Below are 21,527 nucleotides of genomic sequence, written 5' to 3'. Positions count from 1 at the left end.
GCACGTGCCTGGTGCCTATATACAGGACTGTCTCAGAAAATTAGAATATTGTGATGAAGTTCTTTATTTTCTGCAATGCAATTAAAAAAACAAAAATGTCACGCATTCTGGATTCATTACAAATCAACTGAAATATTGCAAGCCTTTTATTCTTTTAATATTGCTGATTATGGCTTACAGCTTAAGAAAACTCTAAAATCCTATCTCATAAAATTTTAATATTTCCTCAGACCAAGTTAAAAAAAAGATTTATAACAGCTGAGTGTTTGTCAAGGCTCAGGAAACCCTTGCAGGTGTTTCGAGTTAATTAGACAATTCAAGTGATTTGTTTAATACCCTACTAGTATACTTTTTCATGATATTCTAATATTTAGAGATAGGATATTTGAGTTTTCTTAAGCTGTAAGCCATAATCAGCAATAAATCAGAATAAAAGGCTTGCAATATTTCAGTTGATTTGTAATGAATCCAGAATGCATGACATTTTTGTTTTTTAAATTGCATTACAGAAAATAAAGAACTTCATCACAATATTCTAATTTTCTGAGACAGTCCTGTATGTATATTAGAGAATCTATTATATTGAAAGAATCTATTATATTTAAAGGTGTAATCTGTGCAGGTCTGTGCACGACTTTGCTTCATGACGCTTCATCATGTCGGGAGCCTCTGTAACTTCAGATTTAAGGATTGTGCTTTTATCTTTAAAACTTTATCATTTCAAATAAAAAAAGATTTGACTGTTGAGTTTTCTGTCTGTTTTTCGCGTTATGTTTCAGGAAAAGATAAAGATGAAGTTCTCACACTTTCACGTCTTCCTTTCCTCTTGTCCAGATGTAAACATGTGTAAGTATGCACACAGCCAAGTTCAACATGTTTATTTCTCATAACAATACAAAATAACGTGTGTGCCATATAATAAATACATTTTGAACAATACAGCGAGGGGTTATGCAACGCTTCTGCTTTGAAATGAACAGAACCTTCAAAATCCCTGAAATTAAAATCACTATAATAATTTTATATAGTGCAGATTCAACGAATCAATTAGTGACCGTCCACATAGGTGTTGGTTCTATTATCTTGTGCAATATTTTCAACAAACATTTTCTGATATTTTTTTGGGAGCTTAATATATAAATATATATACATAAACAAATATATATATATATATATATAAATATACATATATATATGAATATATATATGTATTTATATTGAAACCATCTTTTTTGTATTCATATATATATGTATATATACATATGAATAATAATATAATAATAATAATAATATATAATAATAATAAAAAGATGGTATAATTTGTTCTAACATATTTACATTATTTTAACAGTAGCAATCTGCCTTTTAATTACAATCATATGGTTCCTTTGTCCTTACAGGTAGAGTGACAGGTGACAGTCCAGGTAGAGTGACAGGTGACAGCCCAGGTAGTGACAGGTGACAGCCCAGGTAGAGTGACAGGTGACAGTCCAGGTAGAGTGACAGGTGACAGGTGACAGTCCAGGTAGTGACAGTTGACAGTCCAGGTAGAGTGACAGGTGACAGTCCAGGTAGAGTGACAGGTGACAGTCCAGGTAGAGTGACAGGTGACAGTCCAGGTAGATTGACAGGTGACAGTCCAGGTAGTGACAGGTGACAGTCCAGGTAGCCTGGTCACAGGTGTGTCTAAGGCTTGGCGATGGCCGCCTGAATGACCTCGATGACCTCGTTGCAGGACTGCAGCCGCTCGTACTCGGCGAACACGTGGCAGACGTTCTCCATGCCGGCCTCCACACCTTTAGCCACGAAGCCAAACATCCTGGTGGGTCAGATCGAGTTATTTCACCATTCAGGATCGTGACGTGAGCAATACGCACCATTTAAAGGTAAAAACAAAAAACATTTCATTTGTCATTACCTCGCACCAACACTGGAACCTTGGATCCACCTGCAAGAGTCCAGAAGAAAGTTTAGGGTTTAAAAACGATGATACAAAATGTTTTGTTGGATTTACCTTCTAGTAAAGTATACCTTTATAGTCATAACAAAGAGAAGAAAGCATCAATAATATTAATGACTTCTGCTCTTTATATATTTATATATATATATATATATGGAAATGTATATAAATATATATATAACTATGTAGATATATATATAAATACATATTGATTTATATTTTTGTAAATATATATATATATATATGTAAATATATATATATATAAATATATATATATAAATATATATATAAATATGTATATTATAAATATATGTACAAAAAAATATATACATATATAAAAATGTATATATATATAAATATATATAATAAAATATATATATAAATAATAACAACAAAAAGACAAATAGTGAAGCAGTAATAATAATGATCTGCTCAGAAGGAAGCATTCATAATATTAATAAATATATTTATACATATATATATGTTTAAAGAAATGGATATATATATATACTGTATATATATATATATTAATACATATAAAGTGAAATATATATATATATATTTACATATATATATATATATAAATATATATATATATTTAGACAAATAGACAAATAGTGAAGCAGTACTAATGGTGATCTGCTCTTTATATTCAGTTACTGACGTGAAAGACATTCAACCAAAATGACCATAAGTGTGTATTTTCTGAAAAATAAATATTTGTTAAACATGAGTTGCCCTCACAGTCGGTTGTCCGGGTCTTCGCCGCTGTAGCTGAGCAGGTGAGCCGGGTAATGGCGTCTGAAGAAGAGTCTGTGAAGACATCGTTATGGCTGTTAGAGATCAACAACAACAAACCACCATCTTGTGGGCTGACAGGAAGTGTGAGTTCTTACTTCCTGTTGATGTCCGTCAGCGTGACTCCCTTCAAAGACACCTTCAGGTTGACGATGGTGGGCGTGAAGCAGCCCGGGGCCTTCTCCAGGGTGGAGCCCACCGCCCTCTGCACCGCGCACGGGCCCGTCAGCATCTCCGTGGCAACGGCGTTCAGGTACACGAAATTACACGCTGAGGAAAAGGCAAACATGTCGGAGGTTAGAGTAGAAAACGTTTAGGAATGAGCCTCGGAGGGGGCGGGGCTTAAATGGGCGGGGCTTATCTCTGTGGCTTTACTCCGTGGAAACAGTTATCATCTCCTTCATCCACCATGAAGAACTAACCACTTGTTCTGCTTTGGACTTGATGAGGACATAAATATATATACATATATGGGTGGTTGACATGACACATGATTTTTCTGTAATTAAGTGTGAATGTTTATTTAGATGCATTTTACCACTTAAACAACACATGGTAGTGAAGCATGTTATGGTACTTTGTTTTAAACGTATGATTTTGTATGAAATATCTGTTATGTTTTGATTATATTTTAAGGTGAATACGCAAAATGTCCTGCGGTGTGACCAGAACAAGGTGAAGCATTAAACTTACACATGAACAAAATAATCCAGAAATATCTGGAGCAGCTAATAACTGCCGTGGCATTATATTGTAAATATTTACATTATTGAAATTAGGTTTTAATATGCGCAAAACTAGTAAATTAGTATTTACAGCAAAATAACTTTCGTAACACAAATGCTGTCCTGTGGCGTGACATGGAAAATCAGATTTTTAAACGGCAGTTACATGGACAACTATAGGGGTCCTTAGTCAACCCCCCCTACCAGGAAGCCCCCAGATGTTGGAATGAACAGTGAAGGTTGAAAGATGAGTGTTTACCTCTGATTAATTTTATAAATGTCACTGTTTCTGTCAGACAATGAATGTGTCCTTTTCTGAGAGTCCTGCAGTGTGACAGCTGTAGTTCAACATTTGTAAAAATATACAATAATTCTTAAATTAAACATGAGAATTACAAGTGAATAATCAAATACAAAAACAGCTGTGAAAAATAATCATATGCAGAATTTTAATGAACATTCTGAAAGAGTACTTCTTAAACTTTAAACATACCTAATTTGTGCTTGAAATCAATAATAGTAAAATATTTAAATGTGTGTCATAGTGACATGTCATACCACAGGACAAATTGTATAAGAAAAGCTTCAAAAATAATGAAATTATATTAAAAAATCAACGGAACACTAGCAGTTTAGAAAAATTCAGCATTTGAACATTATAATTTCATACAACTATAATCCTCATTAGAACTTTATTAAAAAAAATACTGTTTCACCCTTATACGTCAACTACCCATATATATAAATATATATGAATATATATGTTTATATATATATATACATATATATGTATATATACTTATATATTTGATATATAGTGTATATCAAATATATAGATATATATATATGATATATATCATATATATATCATATATATTTGATATATATGATATATATATATATCAGACATACTTTTTTCCTTTTTATTATTATGTATTGGTTGGTCCCACCTGTTCTGCTCTTGTCCTCTGATGCAGGTTTGTGAGTCGTGCTCTCCTCTGCTGCACCCACATCTGTGGAGGCCAAGAGAGAGGTGAGGGTTCACACACACACACACACACACGCCCACACGCCCTGTATATTGCATTGATGGCCTACCTCTGGAGTGGAGCAGTAGTTTGCAGGGTAGAGCGTAGGCAGAGATGGTGTGCTGGTAGACCAGGGCAGAGAGGCTACCTGCACAAGTGGTATTGAGAAATTAATTGTCTTAATTTGGCCCACAAAAGGTCAAAGTGTAATTGAGGAGGGAAACATTTTATAATTATTAGTGCTGTCTGTTTTTTTATGTCTGTTATTTTCATGATGTGCGTAGAAATTGTGCTTTTTTTTCTAAAAATATATCTTAATCTTTTGGTTCATTTCAGGATCAATCTAGTTAAAAAGTCATGATCTACAGACACTCTTAAGGTGGAACTGAGGAGGGAGAGATTTAATAATTTTTTTCTGTATGTTATTTTTGTATTTTGCTTTTTTGTATTTTGCTTTTGTAAATGTATTTTAATATATTTTTTCATTCCAGAATCAATCTAGTTAAAAAAAAAAAAGGATTCCTTTTGTCATGATGAACAAACACTTTTAAGGTGGAATTGCGGAGGGAGAGATTTTATAATTATTAGAGCTGTAATTTTTTTTCGGTATGTTCTTTTCTTGACATTTTGCTTTTTAACTGTATTTTAATCTATTGGTTCATTCAAGATCATTATAGTTAAAAAGACACGATATACAGACACTCTTAAGGTGGAATTTAAATCTAAATCGCGGTGCAGGTTGCTGCGTGTCGGTTTTTACGGAGCCAGCACAGATAATTTGTCACAGTAGTAAAGATATACTTCTGTGGTAAGAAGGAGAGCCACGATAAATCTTGATAATCTGTGGGTGTGTAAACACGCCCTGTGAACTCATGCTGAATAAAGAGCCACCCGCTTCTCGACGGGCCCGACGCGGCTGACTCAGGCCAGCCAGGGTGTGTTCCCCATGTTGAGGAGGCGATGCATTCAAAGGAAATTAAACTCGATGTCTAGAAGCGGTGTTGTTGTTGTTGGCCTTTGCTCACCGAAGTAAGGTTCCTGAGAAGAGCCTTTGACGCGTACGCCCTTCGCTGAAGACTCGATGAGGAAGTGTCTCACCAGGTCTGCGCTGCTCTCTCCTGTGCAGATGGAAGGACGTCAGAAAATAATCATATGTTAATACTTTATTTTAAAAAAAAAAAAAAAAAAAAAATGCATTCTATTCACATTTCATTATAATCAATTAAAATATTTTTTTTTTTTTTTTTTATATTTTATGGCTAGGCATTAAAAAGAAAAAAAAAAAATCTCATAAAAAAATGTAATATTTCCTCAGACCAAGTAAAAAAAAGATTCTCAGGAAAACCTTGCAGTTGTTTGAGTTAATTAGGACAAATCAGTGATTTGTTTAATACCCTACTAGTATACTTTTCATGATATTTAATAAATAAATCAGCAAAATTAAAAAAAAAAAAGGCTTGCATTATTTCAATTTTTTTGTAATAATGAATGAATGCATGACATTTTTGTTTATTTAATTGCATTACAGAAAATAAAGAACTTCATCACAATATTCTAATTTTCTGAGACAGTCCTGTATACATTATATGATATTTATACATTTCACTTTTTGTACTTATTGATTTACAGGACTGTCTCAGAAAATTAGAATGTTGTGATTAAGTTCTTTATTTTCTGTAATGCAATTAAAGAAACAAAAATGTCATGCATTCTGGATTCATTACAAATCAACTGAAATATTGCAAGCCTTTTATTCTTTTAATATTGCTGATTATGGCTTACAGCTTAAGAAAACTCAAATATCCTATCTCTAAATATTAGAATATCATGAAAAAGTATACTAGTAGGGTATTAAACAAATCACTTGAATTGTCTAATTAACTCGAAACACCTGCAAGGGTTTCCTGAGCCTTGACAAACACTCAGCTGTTATAAATCTTTTTTTTAACTTGGTCTGAGGAAATATTCAAATTTTATGAGATAGGATTTTAGAGTTTTCTTAAGCTGTAAGCCATAATCAGCAATATTAAAAGAATAAAAGGCTTGCAATATTTCAGTTGATTTGTAATGAATCCAGAATGCATGACATTTTTGTTTTTTTAATTGCATTACAGAAAATAAAGAACTTTATCACAATATTCTAATTTTCTGAGACAGTCCTGTATAGTGTCCTGAGGAATATGATGCCCCGCCCATACGGGCTGAGAAGTTTTTAGACCAGTGGTTCTCAAATAGTGTTACGTGAGATTTCCATATATATATATATATATATAAGGTTAGGTAAGATAATAAAATATATATATTTTAAATGTGCATTAATTCAAAGATCTTTTTGAAAATAGTTATTTCATAAATATAAATAAAATATAAATGTAAGTTAATAAAATGAAGGTTATGTGAGATTTTAATATATTTATATAAATATATATATATATATATATATTTGAAATGTGCATTAGTTCAAACATTCTTTGACAATATTTATTTTATAAATATTCAATAAAATATAAATTTAAGTTAATAAAATTAAGGTTATGTGAGATTATAATATATATATATATATATATTTAAAATGATAATTAATTCAAACATCCTTTGAAAATAGATAAATAAATAATCAATAAAGGTCAAAGGTCAAAGCGATCTGATTACGACAATTCTTACTTATGGGATAAAATGATGAAGCAATGACATTTTGGACCTCCCATTGCAACATGACTGCATACAACCCACAATGCATCACTCTGGTTTCCTCTTTGATTGCTCCCAGGGCCGTAAACAGGGGGCTTTCCTCCGTGTTTACGCAGCGTACTCTGCGGGTGGAAAACGTAACAGCGCTGTCTCCGGCCTCGCCGCAGAGAGCCGGGAGGTCACCAGACGGGCCGCTGCCGCCGCGGTTCCCTCTGCCTCCCAGACCTCGGGTATAAACACGAGCACGGCGGCACCGAGTCGTGGCGGCCGTGACTTTCTCACCGCCGCGTCTGACCTTCCAGCACGCCGTTCAACCCGGGTCGTAAGGTCAAGCCACTGCCCTCTGAAGGTTTACCTGGGGAGGCGCCGGCGCTGGCGTTGGCGGCCGCTTGGTCCACCTTCATGGCCAGGCCGAAGCTGCCCCGGTGGGACGTGCTGTCCCTCATGACGAACGCTCCCGCCTCCTTCTCCTGGAGCAGAGCTTCAGCTGCAAGGGAGAAACGCCACGGAAACCACGGCAACACGCCGTGAGGAGGAGGAGGAGGAGGGAATCACACCGAGAAAACATGGAGAAAGGATTTAATTTCAGGAGGAGGAGGAGGAGGGAATCACACCGAGAAAACATGGAGCAGAAGGACTTACCGAATTACTTAGTAACTCCCTTACTTAGTAACTCCCTTACTTACAAACGTACCTACTTACTTACTTACTTACAAACTTACCTACCTACTTACTTACTTACTTACGAACTTACCTACCTACTTACTTACTTACTTAATTACTTACTTACTTACTTACAAACTTACCTACTTACTTACTTACAAACTTACTTACAAACGTACCTACCTACTTACTTACTTCCAAACTTACCTACCTACTTAATTACTTACCTACCTACTTACTTACTTACAAACTTACCTACCTACTTACTTACTTAATTACTTACTTACTTACAAACTTACCTACCTACTTACTTACTTACAAACCTACCTACTTCCTTACTTACTTAATTACTTACTTACTTACAAACTTACCTACCTACTTACTTACTTACTTGCTTAATTACTTACTTGCTTAATTACTTACTTACTTACTTACAAACCTACCTACTTACTTACTTACTTAATTACTTACTTACAAACTTACCTACCTACTTACTTACTTACAAACTTACCTACCTACTTACTTACTTACTTAATTACTTACTTACTTACAAACTTACCTACCTACTTACTTACTTACAAACCTACCTACTTACTTACTTAATTACTTACTTACTTACAAACTTACCTACCTACTTACTTACTTACTTACTTAATTACTTACTTACTTACAAACCTACCTACTTACTTACTTAATTACTTACTTACTTACAAACTTACCTACCTACCTACTTACTTACTTACTTACTTAATTACTTACTTACTTTCTTACAAACCTACATACTTACTTACTTACTTAATTACTTACTTACAAACTTACCTACCTACTTACTTACTTACAATCGTACCTACCTACTTACTTACTTACTTAATTACTTACTTACTTACAAACATACCTACCTACTTACTTACTTAATTACTTACTTACAAACGTACCTACCTACTTACTTCCTTACTTAATTACTTACTTACAAACTTACCTACCTACTTACTTACTTACAAACGTACCTACCTAATTACTTACTTAATTACTTACTTACAAACGTACCTACCTACTTACTTACTTAATTACTTACTTACTTACAAACGTACCTACCTACTTACTTACTTAATTACTTACTTACTTACAAACGTACCTACCTACTTACTTACTTACAAACGTACCTACCTAATTACTTACTTAATTACTTACTTACAAACGTACCTACCTAATTACTTACTTAATTACTTACTTACAAACGTACCTACCTACTTACTTACTTACAAACGTACCTACCTACTTACTTACTTAATTACTTACTTACTTACAAACGTACCTACCTTCTTACTTACTTAATTACTTACTTACAAACGTACCTACCTACTTACTTACTTAATTACTTACTTACTTACAAACTTACCTACCTACTTACTTACTTACAAACGTACCTACTTACTTGCTTACTTACTTACAAACGTACCTACCTACTTACTTACTTAATTACTTACTTACAAACGTACCTACCTACTTACTTCCTTACTTAATTACTTACTTACAAACTTACCTACCTACTTACTTACAAACATACCTACCTACTTACTTACTTAATTACTTACTTACTTACAAACTTACCTACCTACTTACTTACTTACAAACGTACCTACCTACTTACTTACTTAATTACTTACTTACAAACGTACCTACCTACTTACTTACTTAATTACTTACTTACTTACAAACTTACCTACCTACTTACTTAATTACTTACTTACTTACAAACTTACCTACCTACTTACTTACTTACAAACGTACCTACCTACTTACTTACTTAATTACTTACTTACAAACGTACCTACTTACTTACTTACTTACTTACAAACTTACCTACTTACCTACTTACTTACTTACTTTCTTATTTACTTACTTAGTAACTCCTTTACTTACTAACTTACTTACTAACTTAATTGTAAAAAAAACGCCACAGACAAACCGCCGTGAGCCGGTTTAATAATAATACTGATGGAGGTTCCAGGGGGAGCGCTCCCCAGAGGTAGCGCTCCCCAGAGGTAGCGCTCCCCAGAGGTAGCGCTCCCCAGAGGTAGCGCTCCCCAGAGGTAGCGCTCCCCAGAGGTAGCGCTCCCCAGAGGTAGCGCCCCCCAGAGGTAGCGCTCCCCAGAGGTAGCGCTCCCCAGACGTAGCGCTCCCCAGAGGTAGCGCCCCCCAGGGGGAGCGCTCCCCAGAGGTAGCGCTCCCCAGGGGTAGCGCTCCCCAGAGGTAGCATTCCCCAGAGGTAGCGTTCCCCAGAGGTAGCGTTCCCCAGAGGTAGCGCTCCCCAGGGGAGCGCTCCCCAGAGGTAGCGCCCCCCAGAGGTAGCGCTCCCCAGAGGTAGCGCCCCCCAGAGGTAGCGTTCCCCAGAGGTAGCGCTCCCCAGGGGAGCGCTCCCCAGAGGTAGCGCCCCCCAGAGGTAGCGCTCCCCAGAGGTAGCGCCCCCCAGAGGTAGCGCTCCCCAGAGGTAGCGTTCCCCAGAGGTAGCGTTCCCCAGAGGTAGCGCTCCCCAGGGGAGCGCTCCCCAGAGGTAGCGCCCCCCAGAGGTAGCGCTCCCCAGAGGTAGCGCCCCCCAGGGGTAGCGCTCCCCAGAGGTAGCGCCCCCCAGAGGTAGCGCCCCCTAGAGGTAGCGCCCCCCAGAGGCGGCGTGGCGTGCGGCCCGGCAGCACGGCGTCACGGCGTGGTCTCACCTTGAGCTCTGCTGACGTGCGGCCGGAACCAGAACTGTGAGGTGTCCATGACGAACTTCATGGAGGGCTGGCTGCCCTGGAAGTGGGCTTGGAACCCGTGAGCCGGTGAGCGCTTTGGGTCGGACACACTGAGGACGCTCGGCCCGGGGGACCGTCGGTCCGGCTGCGGTTCCCCGTTGACGAGCAGGATGGGGATGTCGCTCAGGGACCCGCAGAGCGAGGCGGGGCTCCTCTGGGCCCCCCGGAGGGGGCGGGGCTTCTCCGGGCCCGGACGGCTGTCGGGCGCCGGAGTTCTGGAGCCGTCGCTGAAGGAGCAGCGAGAGAGGAGGAGCTCCTGAGAGTCGGCGTCCTCGCTGGTCAGCGACAGGCTGCTGCGCGGGCGGAGGAGGAGGAGGAGGAGGTGTTATTACACAGGAACAGAGAAACAGCTTAGCATGTAGCCGGTGTTTTACCTGCTTAGCATGTAGCCGGTGTTTTACCTGCTTAGCATGTAGCCGGTGTTTTACCTGCTTAGCATGTAGCCGGTGTTTTACCTGCTTAGCATGTAGCCGGTGTTTTACCTGCATGTAGCATGTAGCTGGTGTTTTACCTGCATGTAGCATGTAGCCGGTGTTTTACCTGCTTAGCATGTAGCCGGTGTTTTACCTGCATGTAGCATGTAGCCGGTGTTTTACCTGCTTAGCATGTAGCTGGTGTTTTACCTACTTAGCATGTAGCTGGTGTTTTACCTGCTTAGCATGTAGCCGGTGTTTTACCTACTTAGCATGTAGCTGGTGTTTTACCTGCTTAGCATGTAGCTGGTGTTTTACCTGCTTAGTATGTAGCTGGTGTTTTACCTGCATGTAGCATGTAGCCGGTGTTTTACCTGCCGAGCATGTAGCCGGTGTTTTACCTGCATGTAGCATGTAGCCGGTGTTTTACCTGCCGAGCATGTAGCTGGTGTTTTACCTGCATGTAGCATGTAGCTGGTGTTTTACCTGCATGTAGCATGTAGCCGGTGTTTTACCTGCCGAGCATGTAGCTGGTGTTTTACCTGCATGTAGCATGTAGCTGGTGTTTTACCTGCTTCGCATGTAGCCGGTGTTTTACCTGCTTAGCATGTAGCTGGTGTTTTACCTGCCGAGCATGTAGCTGGTGTTTTACCTGCATGTAGCATGTAGCTGGTGTTTTACCTGCTTCGCATGTAGCCGGTGTTTTACCTGCTTAGCATGTAGCTGGTGTTTTACCTGCCGAGCATGTAGCTGGTGTTTTACCTGCCGAGCATGTAGCCGGTGTTTTACCTGCATGTAGCATGTAGCTGGTGTTTTACCTGCTTCGCATGTAGCCGGTGTTTTACCTGCTTAGCATGTAGCTGGTGTTTTACCTGCTTCGCATGTAGCCGGTGTTTTACCTGCCGAGCATGTAGCTGGTGTTTTACCTGCCGAGCATGTAGCTGGTGTTTTACCTGCTTAGCATGTAGCCGGTGTTTTACCTGCCGAGCATGTAGCTGGTGTTTTACCTGCCGAGCATGTAGCCGGTGTTTTACCTGCTTAGCATGTAGCTGGTGTTTTACCTGCCGAGCATGTAGCCGGTGTTTTACCTGCTTAGCATGTAGCTGGTGTTTTACCTGCCGAGCATGTAGCCGGTGTTTTACCTGCCGAGCATGTAGCCGGTGTTTTACCTGCCGAGCATGTAGCTGGTGTTTTACCTGCCGAGCATGTAGCCGGTGTTTTACCTGCCGAGCATGTAGCCGGTGTTTTACCTGCTTCGCATGTATCCGGTGTTTTACCTGCCGAGCATGTAGCTGGTGTTTTACCTGCTTCGCATGTAGCTGGTGTTTTACCTGCTTCGCATGTAGCCGGTGTTTTACCTGCCGAGCATGTAGCCGGTGTTTTACCTGCTTCGCATGTAGCCGGTGTTTTACCTGCCGAGCATGTAGCCGGTGTTTTACCTGCCGAGCATGTAGCCGGTGTTTTACCTGCCGAGCATGTAGCTGGTGTCGGAGCAGGTGGAGGTGGAGAGCAGCGACACGGTGCTGTTCCTGTTGGAGTGGGTCAGGCGGAGGGATCCCTGGTCGGGCCTCGGGGACGCGGTCCGCCGGGCCGCACTGCCGCATGGCAGCGGCGGCAGCGAGGCCGTGGGGGAGCTGGAGAACACCAGGGCGCCGTGGGGGCTGCAGCTCACGCTGCCGTACGAGGGGAAGGGTCGACCGGGCGACACGGAGGGGATCCCGATGGGCAGCGAGCAGGGGGAACATCCTCTGGGGACCAGCATGCAGTGGGAGACGTCGTCCCAGGCGTCTGGACACGGGGAGGAAAGGGTTCAAATATTACTGTGGAAAAAGCCTGAAAGTTGCATGAGTTCTCTTCTCAAGGGCTGGGCCTCCATATTTATCTTCACATAAAGACCTCCATATTTCTCTTGTAGGTACTTGCATGCACAGCTCAGCTCATAACTTAACACAATATGTGCAGTGAGTGGAGCGCTTCTGCTGTTGCTATGACACCGACATCACACGGAGGAGTCCCGACTTGTTCCTCGGGATCCGTCTGCGTCAGCGCGGTGACGGGCAGTGAGTTCACGGCCTCGGCAGAACCCAGAGGCCCGCGTGACATAACGATGACGAATGTCGAGCCAGACATGGCTAAGTGTGTCTGAGCCGTCACACAGAACTATAACGGTTCTTAAACAGTTCTTTAAAAGGCTTTGTGGTTCTACGGAGAACCATCACCTACTCAAAACACCTTTAAAGGTTCTTTGAAGAACTCTTTAAGGAAAGGGTTCTTTAGAGAACCCTGGTTTAAAAGGTTCTTTGAGGAACCAGAAATGGTGCTTTAAAGAACCATTTGTTGAAGGTTCTTTGAGACACGTTTATGGGTTCTTTAAATAACACTTTAAGGACATGGTTCCTTAAAAAACCCTGGTGTGAAAGGTTCTTCGTGGAACCAGAAATGGTACCTTAAAGAACCATGTTTTGAAGGTTCTTTGAGACACGTTTATGGGTTCTTTGAAGAACTATTCAACGGCAGCGGGCCAGGTGAAAAAAATAATAAATCGGAACGCGTCTCTGGTATTATTCAGGGGCCGGTCCAAATGGGGAGGCGGGCCGGATTCGGCCCGCGGGCCGTAGTTTGGGGACCACTGCTCAAGTCGAGAGGAGCAGGCTTAGGGTCAGGGTCAGAGTGAGGGTCAGGGTGAGGGTCAAGGTGAGGGTCAGGGTGAGGGTCAGGGTGAGGGTCAGGGTGAGGGTGAGGTGAGGGTCAGGGTGAGGGTCAGGGTGAGGTTGAGGGTGAGGGTCAGGGTGAGGGTCAGGGTGAGGGTCAGGTTGAGGGTGAGGTTGAGGGTCAGGGTGAGGGTCAGAGTGAGGGTGAGGGTCAGGGTGAGGGTCAAGGTGAGGGTCAGGGTGAGGGTGAGGGTGAGGGTCAGGGTGAGGGTCAGGGTGAGGGTTAGGGTCAGGGTGAGGGTCAGGGTGAGGGTCAGGGTGAGGGTCAGGGTGAGGGTCAGGGTGAGGGTGAGGGTCAGGGTGAGGGTGAGGGTCAGGGTGAGGGTCAGGGTGAGGGTGAGGGTCAGGGTGAGGGTGAGGGTCAGAGTGAGGGTCAGGGTGAGGTTGAGGTCAGGGTGAGGGAGGGTTGAGGTCAGGTTGAGGTCAGGGTGAGGGTGAGGGTCAGGGTGAGGTTGAGGGTCAGGGTGAGGGTCAGGGTGAGGTTGAGGGTCAGGGTGAGGGTCAGAGTGAGGGTGAGGGTCAGGGTGAGGTTGAGGGTCAGGGTGAGGGTCAGGGTGAGGTTGAGGGTCAGGGTGAGGTCAGGGTCAGGGTGAGGTCAGGGTGAGGGTGAGGGCGGGTTGAGGTGAGGTCGGGTTGAGGTCAGGGTGAGGTCAGGGTGAGGGTCAGGGTGAGGTTGAGGGTCAGGGTGAGGGTCAGGGTGAGGGTCAGGGTGAGGGTCAGGGTGAGGTTGAGGGTCAGGGTGAGGGTCAGGGTGAGGGTGAGGGTCAGGGTGAGGGTCAGGGTGAGGGTCAGGGTGAGGGTCAGGGTGAGGGTGAGGGTCAGGGTGAGGGCGGGTTGAGGTGAGGTCGGGTTGAGGTCAGGGTGAGGTCAGGGTGAGGGTGAGGTCAGGGTGAGGGTCAGGTGAGGGTCAGGGTGAGGTTGAGGGTGAGGTTGAGGGTCAGGGTGAGGGTCAGGGTGAGGTTGAGGGTCAGGGTGAGGGTGAGGGTGAGGGTCAAGGTGAGGGTCAGGGTGAGGGTCAGGGTGAGGGTCAGGTTGAGGGTGAGGTTGAGGGTCAGGGTGAGGGTGAGGGTCAGGGTGAGGTTGAGGTCAGGGTGAGGTGAGGGTCAGGTGAGGTCAGGTGAGGGTCAGGGTGAGGGTCAGGTGAGGGTCAGGGTCAGGGTGAGGGTCAGGTGAGGGTCAGGGTGAGGGTGGTGAGGTCAGGGTGAGGTTGAGGTCAGGGTGAGGGTGAGGGTCAGGGTGAGGTTGAGGGTGAGGGTCAGGGTGAGGGTCAGGGTGAGGGTCAGGTGAGGGTAAGGTGAGGTGAGGTGAGGGTCAGGTTGAGGTCAAGGTGAGGGTCAGGGTGAGGTCAGGTGAGGGTCAGGGTGAGGGGTGAGGTTGAGGGTAAGGGTGAGGGTCAGGATGAGGGTCAGGTTGAGGGTGAGGTTGAGGGTCAGGGTGAGGGTCAGGGTGAGGGTCAGAGTGAGGTTGAGGGTCAGGGTGAGGGTGAGGGTCAGGGTGAGGGTGAGGGTCAGGGTGAGGGTCAGGGTGAGGGTCAGGGTGAGGTTGAGGGTCAGGGTGAGGGTGAGGGTCAGGGTGAGGGTCAGGGTGAGGGTCAGGGTGAGGTTGAGGGTCAGGGTGAGGGTCAGGGTGAGGTTGAGGGTCAGGGTGAGGTTGAGGGTCAGGGTGAGGGTCAGGGTGAGGGTCAGGGTGAGGGTCAGGGTGAGGTTGAGGGTCAGGGTGAGGTTGAGGGTCAGGGTGAGGGTCAGGGTGAGGGTCAGGGTGAGGGTGAGGTTGAGGGTCAGGGTGAGGTTGAGGGTCAGGGTGAGGTTGAGGGTCAGGGTGAAGTTGAGGGTCAGGGTCAGGGTGAGGTTGAGGGTCAGGGTGAGGGTGAGGGTCAGGGTCAGGGTGAGGGTCAGGGTCAGGGTGTGGTTGAGGGTCAGGGTGAAGTTGAGGGTCAGGGTCAGGGTGAGGTTGAGGGTCAGGGTCAGGGTCAGGGTGAGGTTGAGGGTGAGGTTGAGGGTCAGGGTCAGGGTGAGGTTGAGGGTGAGGTTGAGGGTCAGGGTCAGGGTGAGGTTGAGGGTCAGGGTGAGGGTCAGGGTGAGGTTGAGGGTGAGGTTGAGGGTCAGGGTGAGGTTGAGGGTCAGGGTCAGGGTGAGGAGCCATGTGTCGGCGTGGATGCGTCGTGGCCTCCCGTTCTGTTGGTCAGGCTGCAGACGCCTCGGTCTGCTCCAGTGATGCGTGCCTGCAGCCCGTGTGCAGGGCGCGGTGCTCGCCGGGCAGCCGGCCCAGAACCGCCCAAGTGTTGCAATTACCCCATAATTAAAACAATTAAAACCTTCTTTTTTGAAAGAAGAAGGGTACATTTCCAAAGGTCCAGGCTCTGGTTACTGTGTGTTCTCAGGTGTGGTCGGTGGTCTCTCTGTCGACCTCCTTGATGTTCTCATGTGCAGTCAGACTGTACCTGCCGGGGGGCTGAGGCACGACGGACTTCTGTTGACCTCGATGGGTTCGAATGTGGGATCCAGTTCCAGGATCAGCCGGTTGAGGTTGTCCAGGGAGATATCGAGGTCGTGGTCCCCGCGGTCGCTGCCGGGCTCCGTGAGACCGGGATGTTGATGGAGCGTCGTCTCCTGCACCCCCGACTCCAGGCGGATGGTTTGGCCCACTCTCAGGACGTGGCTGGGTATCATTTGGGACATGCCTCTGGCTGTAGGCATCATGTTAGGAGAGCTCTCGTCTTCTGGACTGCGGATACAAAGGAGAGAGATCGGGTACTCGGGAGAGCCTCGTGCCTTTGTGCTCCGGGAAAAACAAACCCACTAAAAGCTTTAATACTCCACGATACTCATATCTATACCTGGGAACTGTTACATGAACTCATACTTCAAGTTTTTCATTGATACCGTCTGTTGATAAAGTAACGCCGTCCCAACGTCTGCAGTGGGAAAACAATTTATAGCCAGATTTAACAAACCTTACAAATGTCCTTATTTTTCAAAGAAAAGCACTGTTTTTATGAAATTAATCATAAACACTCGACATAGTTAATGTGTAGATGACTATTCTCTGGTGTTGATGAAGTCTCTACAGAGGTGTGTAGAGGCCCATCTCCAGTGTTCTGATGGTACATTGTGTTATCGCCTTAGGGGTAGAAAACCCTTTAAACCCTTTTTATGTGAGCGCAGCTGAAAACTGTTATGCTGCTGAGAGAAGCTATAAAACTGGCCTTCCTTTGAGCCACAAGAAGAACTAAATTAATATTTACAATAGACATCATTATTTATAACCGTTTTAATGTCTTTCCTAGATTTTATATTTATTTGATGAATAAAAGTGAGAGTTTTCCTGGAAAACACCAAATTGTCGGGCTGCCCTCAAACTTTTTAACGGTAGTGTACCAGGATGCATTAGTGACTCCATGTAGCAGGATGCATTATGGGATGGGCCTCCAGTAGCCACGCCCCCCCCCCCCCCATGCAGCCTCGCCTCAGACTCTCTGTTTCTGCCGTGAACTCTTGAATAAATTCAAATCCTTCACATGTTCTAACATCTTTTAACCCAGCAATTAAAACCTCCAGAAAATGGTCAGAATTCATATCTTCCCCAAGTTTAGGTGTCAGGTACTTTATGTTTGTTTGTTGACTACCTAAATAGCCCATTAAATATAAATAACCCCCCCCCCCTGATATGCAGATCACCATTAAAATCTCACTGATTTACCTCAACTTGGAAAGAGATATCTTTTGGGTGTTTTAATGGCTTTTTATTTACTTCTAAGTACATCTTTCTTATATCAAATTGACCCCAAAGAACACCGATGCGTACAAGTTGTGTACAAGACATTGAAAACACATCATGTGCATTTTATGTTTACCCAGTTGTCCCCAATGAATTAGGAAAAATCATGGAATGTGAAGCCAAAAAAAATGATGTTAGTAATTTGTTTAGAGATGTTAAACATTGAATGGGGTCAACTTGACCCCAAAGGTCACAGGAGGGTGAAGAACAAATAAGTAAACAGTGAAAGCCCGAGCACAAAGACACGCGCAGCTGGGTCAACACCTCGGCGCTGACGAAGAGGAGCTGCTCCTGAGGCGTGGCTCAGATCAGAGGCTTCAGACGGGGAGTGGAGCTCCTGAGTCACCAGGTGACCCTGTGGTTACCATGGCGACGACACGCTGTTTACCTTAAACAACCCCGACATTTATTTGAAGTAATCTACAGATGAAAATGTGCTTTTTGTTTATGGAAAAGTCAGATGAAATAATGATTTAGGCGTCCACCTTCACAGAAAGATAGCGTTAATCTTAGATAAGAGTTATGCAACTTTATTAAAAGTGATACAGTTATTAAACCAGAGCACATGTGGAGCATCCGAATGTGCTGTAACAATGACAGTGATGATGATGTAATAACAGCACCGATGATGAACTGATTATATATATATCTCACATAAAGGTGAAGAAGAGGAGATCTTACCTTCTTTCCTCCTCGTTGAGTCTTCAGTCGTGATGTTTTGCTCGTGGCCGTCGGCTGCATCACCTGAAACATGCTGCGCGCTGCACGTTTTTATTAATGGGATCCCAACCCTCTTCCCCCGTCAGCCAATCAGCAGAGAGGGATGCCTGAGCCCTGGAGCGGATGATGTCACCGCAGCGGTGTAAAGTTTATGACTCCAGGGAGGTTTCTTACACCTTGACTGCGTGAAGGAAAGTGCTTCCAGATAAGTTGTGAGATTATTGCACAACAAACTCTTCCTAACAGGTAAACGTCAGCATGATGAGTTATGAATTATTCGGGGAACAAGCGTGAATGAACTTGTGTTGCACCGTCGGAAAGGAACTTTTGATCTCATTTTACTGTTCAATTCAGTTTATTTGTAGAGTCCATTTTCACACGTTACAAATGTGTCTCAGAGTGCTTTACAGTCTGTACACATAGACATCCCTGACCTTTGACCTTTGACCTCACATTGGATCAGGGAAAAACTCCCAAATAACCCTTCAATGTTGAGCAGATTTGACAACGCCCGTATATGGTGGTGAGTTTATGAAGGCTCATGAATATTCAGACGTGCTTCGCCCTCAGAGAATAAAGTAGAAGTATAAACCCTCCTTTGATGAACTAATGCTTCATGTGTTTTATCACGCATATCAGGAGACATCTTTCCCATATTTATCATTGTTCCTTTTCTTTTGGTATTAAATCCACATCAATTCAGTCACTTTAAAGGCTTCAGTGATTTTAATCTTATTTGATTGTTTAACAATTTTTCTTGTCGCTCAGAAAACAGAAACGAGGCTTTGATGGTTCAGTTTTCACAACGAGGAATTTATTGAAACAATGTAGCCACACAAAACATAACCAGAGGCTTGTTTCATCAGGACCCACGAGAACAAACACATCAAAGAGACAAACAACAACAACAACAACAACATGTGATTGATCCTCTGCTGTGTGTTGACGTCTCACGGGGACAAGCTGGTGGTGGTCTCGGTGTCGGTGGCCCCCGAGCTCCCCCTCCCCCCCCCGCCCCCGGTGGTGAACCCGATGAGCCCATCGTGGCTCCGGCAGCCCGAGTCCTTCAGCAGCCGCCGGAGGTCACGGCGGAACTTGACCCCGACGAAGGCGTAGACGAAGGGGTTGAGGCAGCACCGCAGGAACGCCGCGCACTGCGTGACGTCCGCGGCGTACAGGAGCGCGTTCTCGAAGTCGCAGTCCGTCGTTCCCCCGTTGGCCGCGACCGCCGTGTTCACGACCAGCACCAGGTTGTACGGCACCTGGCCGAGCAGGAAGACGGCGGCCACGGCGAGGATCACCTTGATGGCCTTGTTGCGCTGGAAGCCGCGGGCGCGGCACAGCGTCCGCACGATGCCGCTGTAGCACGCGCTCATAACCAGCAGGGGGACGGCGAACGCCAGCGCGATCTGGCCCGCCTGGATTTTGACGCGCAGCTTGTCGGCGCTGCTGGAGTACGGCGTGCAGGTGTCGTTGACGACCGCGGCGTAGCTCATCTCCGGGAGCGAGAAGATCAGCGCCGCCGCCCAGACGGCGGCCGACGACGCCTTGCCGAGGAACACGGCGCGCGAGCGGTAGCGGCGGGCGGAGACGGCGCGGGCGATGACGACGTAGCGCTCCACGCCGATGAGGGTGAGGAGGAACATGCCGCTGTAGAAGCTGAGCTTGTAGGCGGCGTGCACGGCCTTGCACGCCGCCGCGCCCAGCGCCCACGCCGCGGTGGAGTTGGCCGCCCAGAAGGGGAGCGACAGGGCGAAGAGGAGGTCGGCGAAGGACAGGTTGAGCAGGTACACGTCCGTCATGGTCTTGATGCGCCTGAAGTGGAAGAAGGTGAGGATGACGAGCAGGTTCCCCGCCAGCGCCAGGAGGAAGATGGCGGAGTAGAAGGTCGGCATGAACCAGCGGCGGAACCGCCGGTTGGACTCCTTCACGCAGAGCTCGGAGTAGTCGGAGTAGTCCAGGCTGGAGTTGTAGTCCAGGCTGGAGTTGTAGTCCAGGCTGGAGTTGTAGTCCTGGTACTTCATGGTGGAGACGGCGTCGTGGCGTTCCCGTTGAGACGTGGAACTCTGGAATCAGAGTGAGATGAAGTGAACCTGAGAGGACGCGGTGCTGGTGAGGGGAAGCTAGCCGTTAGCTATCCGTTAGCTAGCCGGCGCCCCACACGTTCACCTCCGTCACTAAAGAATACGACGTGGATACAAACTGCTACAAATGTTACCGTCGTGTTTATAACTCGGTTTTATTCTCACCTTGAAATGCAGGAACCAAATCAGCACCGCTGAGAGGTCTGGGAAACAGATTCATAACTTAAAGAACATGAACTACAATATCTTTAATAAGCTGAGTTGAGTCCTTTTTAAAATAATATAGAGATCAGCGAGGGTCCTGCTATCCCATAATGTCACGGTATGAAAGAAGGCTCAGAACTGATGTACAATGTAGCCCATAGCATCTCTTCTTCATGCTACATGCTACAATGTAGCCCATAGCATCTCTTCTTCATGCTACAATGTAACGCATAGCATCTATTCTTCATGCTACAATGTAATGCATAGCATCTCTTCTACATGCTACAATGTAATCCATAGCATCTCTTCTTCATGCTACATGGTACAATGTAGCCCATAGCATCTCTTCTACATGCTACATGCTACAATGTAACGCATAGCATCTCTTCTACATGCTACAATGTAACGCATAGCATCTCTTCTACATGCTACAATGTAACCCATAGCATCTCTTCTTCATGCTACATGGTACAATGTAGCCCATAGCATCTCTTCTACATGCTACATGCTACAATGTAACGCATAGCATCTCTTCTACATGCTACAATGTAACGCATAGCATCTGCTACATGCTACAATGTAACCCATAGCATCTCTTCTACATGCTACAATGTAACCCATAGCATATCTTCTTCATGCTACATGCTACAATGTAACCCATAGCATCTCTTCTACATGCTACAATGTAGCCCATAGCATCTATTCTACATGCTACAATGTAGCCCATAGCATCTCTTCTACATGCTACAATGTAACCCATAGCATCTCTTCTTCATGCTACATGCTACAATGTAACCCATAGCATCTCTTCTACATGCTACAATGTAGCCCATAGCATCTATTCTACATGCTACAATGTAGCCCATAGCATCTCTTCTACATGCTACAATGTAACGCATAGCATCTCTTCTACATGCTACAATGTAACCCATAGCATCTCTTCTTCATGCTACATGCTACA

At 44.5% G+C, this 21,527-nt stretch overlaps 2 protein-coding genes across 2 annotated transcripts; both read right to left on the bottom strand.

The window, feature by feature from the left end:
- Positions 1-1,340: 1,340 nt before the first annotated feature.
- On the bottom strand, positions 1,341-18,305 carry LOC130190312 (tensin-4-like). Its single transcript, XM_056409642.1, has 12 exons — positions 18,240-18,305; positions 16,222-16,505; positions 12,537-12,858; positions 10,580-10,950; positions 7,558-7,689; positions 5,537-5,629; positions 4,582-4,659; positions 4,434-4,496; positions 2,857-3,028; positions 2,705-2,773; positions 1,919-1,948; positions 1,341-1,819 (listed from the first exon to the last, which is right to left on the bottom strand). The coding sequence occupies exons 2-12, from the start codon at positions 16,478-16,480 to the stop codon at positions 1,687-1,689; spliced, it is 1,722 nt and encodes a 573-aa protein (XP_056265617.1). The 5' UTR covers positions 16,481-16,505; positions 18,240-18,305; the 3' UTR covers positions 1,341-1,686.
- Positions 18,306-19,228: 923 nt separating this feature from the next.
- ccr7 (chemokine (C-C motif) receptor 7) lies at positions 19,229-20,188 on the bottom strand. Its single transcript, XM_056409978.1, has one exon. The coding sequence runs from the start codon at positions 20,171-20,173 to the stop codon at positions 19,229-19,231; it is 945 nt and encodes a 314-aa protein (XP_056265953.1). The 5' UTR covers positions 20,174-20,188.
- Positions 20,189-21,527: the final 1,339 nt, after the last annotated feature.

This window comes from Pseudoliparis swirei, chromosome 24 (genome assembly GCF_029220125.1).
Source record: "Pseudoliparis swirei isolate HS2019 ecotype Mariana Trench chromosome 24, NWPU_hadal_v1, whole genome shotgun sequence".
Taxonomy (NCBI): Eukaryota; Metazoa; Chordata; class Actinopteri; order Perciformes; family Liparidae; genus Pseudoliparis; species Pseudoliparis swirei.
Note: the sequence above shows the minus strand (reverse complement) of the source record. Positions and strands in the feature narration are given on the sequence as shown.